At 41.8% G+C, this 6,647-nt stretch overlaps 1 protein-coding gene across 1 annotated transcript in view; it reads right to left on the minus strand.

Annotated features, from left to right (window-relative positions):
* The window catches only part of LOC102195594 (serine/threonine-protein kinase Nek7-like), a gene marked incomplete at its 3' end in the record, with an annotated part of 15,384 nt that extends 9,139 nt beyond the window's left edge, over positions 1 to 6,245 (minus strand). Inside the window, exon 1 of the mRNA XM_005754969.1 lies at positions 6,186 to 6,245. Coding sequence (XP_005755026.1) covers positions 6,186 to 6,245 — 60 coding nt within the window. The remainder of the gene's footprint in view (positions 1 to 6,185) is intronic.
* Between the last annotated feature and the right edge of the window lie 402 nt (positions 6,246 to 6,647).

The following is a 6,647-nucleotide window of genomic DNA, read 5'->3' on the forward strand; positions in this document are numbered from 1 at the left end:
AGAGAGAGCAAAGGATGGAGCTGGGAGGACAAGAGGGCATTGCTTTCATTCGCTGCGTGGTAGCTTGACAAATGTTAGCATGAGCCTCTAAAGCGCTGTGACAACCGCCTGCTGAGAGCACAGTCTTGCTAATGTGTCCTGGCATGCCAGTCTCGTAATCACACATTTACATATGCAATGACCTACATTTGCATGTCAGATCGCACACTGTCCAGCGTGATTAACCAAACACGGGAGAGGAGGATTTTGGAAGGATCTAAATCTGACTGTTCGTGTGACGGACAAATATCATGACCTCAAACACAAACGTGGTTGTTAATCAGGGCTCGCATTTATATTTATGCGTTTGTGTGCAACATCTGCCAGAGAATGCCGAGACCGGTCGACTGAACCGAGCCCCGACCACGCCTGAGCACTGTCCATTTTTATTTTTCTAATGCAAATGGTGCATCTGTTAAGTTATTATAAGTACCACATTAAAAAAACCTGTCCCCATTATTCTTTTTACACATATACTGTATATGTAATAGTAGAACATGAAATGTGGTTGCTGCATTTTATTTTTGAAGGACTTTTTGTTTACTTTTTTCCAACTGCTCAGAACTTTATTTCGAGGGAGCAATTGTTAAAAATTAAATAATTTTAAAAAGCAATAATGATATGAAATTTTCCCTGTTTACCTGAAACGTCGAGGCGGTTTTATACTGGAAGCGGGAAATTAATTTATCTCCATCCCTTTCTTACTGTTAACACCAAATCTAAAAAAAAACTGACCAATATTATGTCAATGAAACATTGGTATGTGACTGGGGCTGCAATAATACTGGATGTAAAGTTGTACATATAAAAACCTCACTACACAACGTCACAGCAACGACTCAGGCCCAGGCATGTCTGAGAGCAAAAGCCTCCGGTGACAATTTAGTGCTTAGAAAGAAAACTCCTTCAACTGCCTCCTGAAAAGCAGAGCACTTTGTAAAATATGCAGGAAAATTGTTCTTACTCAACATGGAAACGAGAAACTTGTTTAGCTGCTTTAGGCTAACACACCATCGAGTATAAAAATGAGATGCTAGCAGCCAGAGATCTGTGAGCCCAAACTAAAGACATGATAAAGTGTTGAAAAGTTACATTTCTATGTCAAATTTCCAGGTAAAACTATTTTTCTGTTTACACTTGACTTATTGTGTGCCGCTGGATAAAATGCTGTCTCAGTACTACTGTACTATAATTTCCATACAGGCACTCTTTGAATTAGGAAGTGTGTCATGGATTTACATGCACTTATAAATGCTGCTTACAAGCTGCAAGCATTAATAAAATGTTCAGCATTTTCCTTGCATGTGGTCAAAAATACGATTATTGTGATTTAATTTTGAACCCATATGACCCACCTCTGACAGTCGACGTGAAAATTTGTTGATGGTTATGCAACCACTTTATCCTACTGTTGTTTATACACACATGGTACATCCTAAATTTAAATAAAATACACATGTGTTTCCCTGTTTGTATCACAATCCAAATTGTGCTTTTCCAGCTTGGACCCACATGAAGAGCAAAAAAGAAATAAAACACTCAGTTTTCCTTTTTTCCCCCTGAAAAATACCATTATCCTAAAATGTTTTTGCATGTGGAGGCAGTGTCATCTTACCCATACAGAGAACTATATCAATAATAGTTCACATATCAATGCATACTGTTACCATCTCATTCAAAATATATACTTACAGGTTTCTCTCCTATATATGTTTTGTATCATGAAGTGTAGCAGTCACACTGACAGCCTGGCTATGTGTTGAAGTTGTGATTCAGTAGCTTCCGCTCTTATTTAAAATACTTCTGATGAAATAAATTAAAAATGGCTCTGATGCAACTGCCTCTTTCCATCTGCAGTCACTGCTCTCGATCAATGTCTGACCCACACACTCTGTGAAAGGTTGCAGGTCACATGACTGCAGTGAAAGTAAAGGTGGGAATCCTTTTTTTGACAGTTATGTTGAAGAGGAGACCGAATAGCTGGGAGTCGTGGATGACGATGCATTTGGCTCTATGGCTTGTGGTCGCCTCCTCAACCACTGAGGTAAAGCAGCACCCATTACTGCAATTTTAAACACTTTTCAATACGTTTAATATTACAATAACAAATAGTGTGATAGCTACAATGTTATCTTTTTGTCCCCAACATCTTTTTTAAATTAATAAGACAAACTTCTAAGTCTGTTACTATTTTATTTTTATTGGTGCAAAATGGGATCATAAGAGTCACAGACTGACCATCACGGTCCAAACCTGTCCTGAATGTTGCATGCACCTGACAGCCCGGGCTCTGTACTGTAGTACAGACCACACTACCTGTCAGCACTGATCCACTATTACAGGAATGTTGGACGTTAGCGATCGCCAGTCCTGTGTGAGATAATGAGCTGTTACAGTCACATAATGAATCTACAGCCTGTGACCTCAACAGTTAATGTCTTGCACACTTCGACAAATGATACTTCCAGGCGTGCATGAGTTCAAAATCGTTCTCTTTACTTGCTCATTTGCAACTGCAAATACAAAACACAAGCACTTCAGTTAAGCGTAGCTGCACTCTGCAGGCTATCTGTGCAGTAGAACACACAGAACCCCAAAGCTGCCCGATTCAGTGCCTGCGTGAGCGCCACCCGCAATTTCATTGTTCTTGACAATGACAATAAATAAATACTACTACTACTACTACCCGTGGGAATCATCATTGATCAGAATATCCTAGCTGGATTGCCAGTTATCACAGTATGTGTCAGAAATAGTAATAAAGAACTGAACACATAACATAACAATGATAAGAATGCATGAAATTATGGAGAGGGGGGGGGCAATATCTATTACCATACTTCCATCTGTGCCCACCCATTACATGAGTCCCACAAATGCAACTCTTTCTGCAGAACTCTGAATGTCTTCTTTACGCTCCACTTCTCCGTAGTGCCACGGTACGACAGAAACATTTCGATGGCGGGAGCTTTCCGGTGCCCAAAGTGTCAAACACTTTTCCCACACTGTTGTATAGACATGGGTCTGTGCAGATAAAGGAGGTCATTGAATGTGTGTTTGTTTTGGGTAGTGTGTATCGGGGTTGTGCTGACGGACGACGATGTCAGGGATGGAGACAGCTTGGTGATCACGGCATCATTCCCCCAATGATGCACTGAAATAATATTGTCATTATGCTGAGATACATTATTAATTAAATGTGCAAAGCCATAGCTTGATGTTGTACCTCCATATACAACAAACACCTGTAACAGCGACACATGTGAACACACATGGGCGTGCACAGAGGCTCACGGCTGGACTTTGAACTTCGTTTGTGCGTCACGCGGCTACACCAATCGCTCACAGTCATCATCAGTTGAGAGGAAACAGAAAGAGGATATTTCTCACTTTAGGATGGATGTTAAAAACAAAAACAGAGCATAATGTCACCACATTTGGGAAAAGGCTCCTTTATCACGTCTCCTACCCGGTGCTTCAGTCGATGAAGAGCAAAGGGGAAGGTGTGCACAGGAGAGACAGGTAAGGTGTTTTACAAAGAAGAAAATTAACTAGTCAAAACAACTTCAGATCCATGTAAAAACTTAAAGAACTGGGTTTTTTTTTATTTAGTGCTATTGCACATCATCATCATCATCATCCTCATCATCATGTGGGTCCACAGTGACTACAATGTAACCAGAGACAGCAGTGTAATCATAAATAGGCTATTTTTAGCCTAAGGTTTACTTGCAATTAGTTCATATATTACTACAGTAGTTATCAATAAAAAGCAGCCTGACTTTTAATGTCTCAGCTATTGTTGTTATTTAAATAACTGAAACTAAGTTTTGAGCTCTTCTAAATTTTGGCCCAAAAATTTCTAACTGTAAACGTTTCCAAATATTGTCTTTTAGTGTCTCCAATTACTGATAATCAGCAACATCAGTGTTGTTGTCTAAAAAAATAAAATAAAATAAAACATGCTGGTCAACACTCACAACACGCTCACATCATTCACATTATTCCAGCTTGAGGACAAGCTGCAGGACATGAAGATAAAGTGGCAGCTGTGCAAGGCATTATTGGTAACGTTTGGGACAGAATGTCTCGGATATAAAGGTGACACACAGCCACCACGAGCTAGCAGGGGACTGAAAAGGAGAGAGGAAAGTAGAGCGAGAGACAGACGGGGAGCAGACAGACAGCTCATTGGAGGAGGTGTGATATGGGCTGCCCGATAATGACACCGTTGCCAAACACAACTGACAAGACACATGGAGAGTGGAAGAGGGAACGGGAAGACGGGATAAAGATAGGGTGGGGGGCAGTGGGGGACAAGCAGCAGAGAAGAGAGGGCTGACGTGACAGCCCAGCAGTGCTGACGGCTGCCACAGAAAGGCCAGCGGCAGCAGAGAGGTGATGTCTCACATGGAGAGAGACTGAGAGGCACGCAGACGCCGGGAAAGAGAAACTTGGGGCACAGACATACGAGGAAGGCTAAAGTTGAAAGCTCGTCACTCTGCTCTGGCATGCTATCCTGCAGTGAACAGCTTTTTAGACAGCAGAGGTTTTCAACAATAGACTCCAGAGTTAATAATCAGTGGGTGCACGTCTATTTGTTGTGGATGTGGAGACTTAACAGTTAACACCAGAAAAATCAAAGGCAAAAAAGGAAGAAAAAGACAATGACCTACGAAGCGGACACCAGTGAAAAAGTAGAACAAGACCAGTTCACAATTATAAAACCAAAACTCTTCATCTTTTTAACATAATATTTATAAACAGCGATAAAAAAATAAAAAGTGCATATATTAAAATAACTAAATTATCAGCCCCAATTATCTGTCCCCACTAACCCTCCCACTCACTCAAGAGCAAATGCACCATTAAAAATGCACATCTTACCAGGTCATCTCGTTTAACTAACGCATATGCATCATACCTCCGGGACCAAGAGAAATTATATTGGAAGTGATACAGAATATCCTTCATCACATATACAATTCAGATTTCTCCAGAAAGAGGCTAGTAGGGTTTTTTTTCTCCCTTTGCTGCCGAGTAGACTGAACCTTAGGAAAACTGTGAAACGGATACAGGACTTGTTGAAAGACACCCATCTGGATGCTGGTTAGACAGTCATTGTTAAGTCTAATTGTTGAATGTTGCCATTGTGTTTATTAAATTTGTACAGTCTTAGTTCAAGCAGTAGGATCAAAGCCATTCGTTTGATCCTGACCGCCTCTCCAACCACTCTGTGCTGTGGGATGTTTTATTGTAGATACAGCCTATCTGAAAGATCTGTTTCTCTTGATGTAAGCTTCCTGGGTTTACGACCCTTTGGTCAGCAGGAGGTCTGACACACACACACACACACACACACACACACACACTCTTACAGAAGTTCCCACATATACATAAAATGCTTTGTCTTAGAACCAAGGGGGCGTGGCTTTGTTCTGACGTGTTTTGTGTGAACTGTCTCTCAATAAAAGGTAGCAGGAGGAGGTCAGATCTGGGGGTCATTTTCGTGGTGGACACAGACGAGGCCTCCCTTGCGCAAATAATTGATCGATCGACTGTCTTGTTTTCTTCATGATGAATAAGTCTCTAGAATTAGTGGGGCTTGTGGAAACACAGACCCAACAGTCATCTGCATAATCTGACTCCATCTCCATCTTCCGCTGAATGTGGAATCGGTTCAAACATGTTCTGTGAGACTGAAAAAATTATGCAATATGGAAAGTTCACCGTGCTCCCGAGTACCTAAGTGAAAGAGGTGAGCCTAGAATTAACACTGATGTAAACTGCTAGAAATAGATGGACCAACACAGAGCGAGAGAGAAAGAGATCATTAAGACTGGACAACAACGCGTAACGAACTGCTGGGAGATCAGCTGGAGATCTACTGTATGTGTGTGTATGCGTGGGGGGGACTGTTGCCTAAGTCAAATAATTATTAGAGCTTTTATCTGACTTTCTTCTGTGTGCAACCCAATTATCCTTAATTTTGCAACACATCTGTTAAATAATGGCTAAGACAGATGCTGACCATGGGATGCCGAGGCTGAGTAATTCCATTTTTATCTTAGTCTGCATCCTACCTCCCCCTCAGATCCTAAGTCCTTCTGACTTGCGTTGCAGTGTGCATCTGTGTGTGGGGGTACCTGGGGTTGAAACACTGGCACAGCTGCTTGCTGTCCTTGTGGCTGCGTGTCCATATCCATGGTGTTTGAAGCTTGATCCCATACACCTCTGCGAATCACACAAACAAAACAGGACTCACGATTAGACGATGCAACGCTGATCATCGGGCGAAACAAAAGTTGATCATTTGCCTTCAACAGTACGATTAAATTGTATTGAAATGTGGAGCAATGTTCATTCTGCAGCATCAAACTAACGAGTGACGGTTGTTGAGTTTCAGCAGAGCTGAAACCTAGGTCACGTCTTTGGATGTGATACTCTTTGTCTGGGTCCCTCTCGAGTTGTGCCGTGGCCGAGCTTCGGCAGAGATAAAGCTGCTTGGCATTCTCCCAAGGAACCTTTCCTGGGTAAGTGACGGAAGTGACGGACAGGGTAAGCGACTCATGTTGTAACTGACGTCAGACGCCGGAGATTTTGGCGGA

Source organism: Pundamilia nyererei, unplaced genomic scaffold, assembly GCF_000239375.1.
Source record: "Pundamilia nyererei isolate P.nyererei 1_Seehausen unplaced genomic scaffold, PunNye1.0 scaffold00787, whole genome shotgun sequence".
Classification (NCBI taxonomy): Eukaryota; Metazoa; Chordata; class Actinopteri; order Cichliformes; family Cichlidae; genus Pundamilia; species Pundamilia nyererei.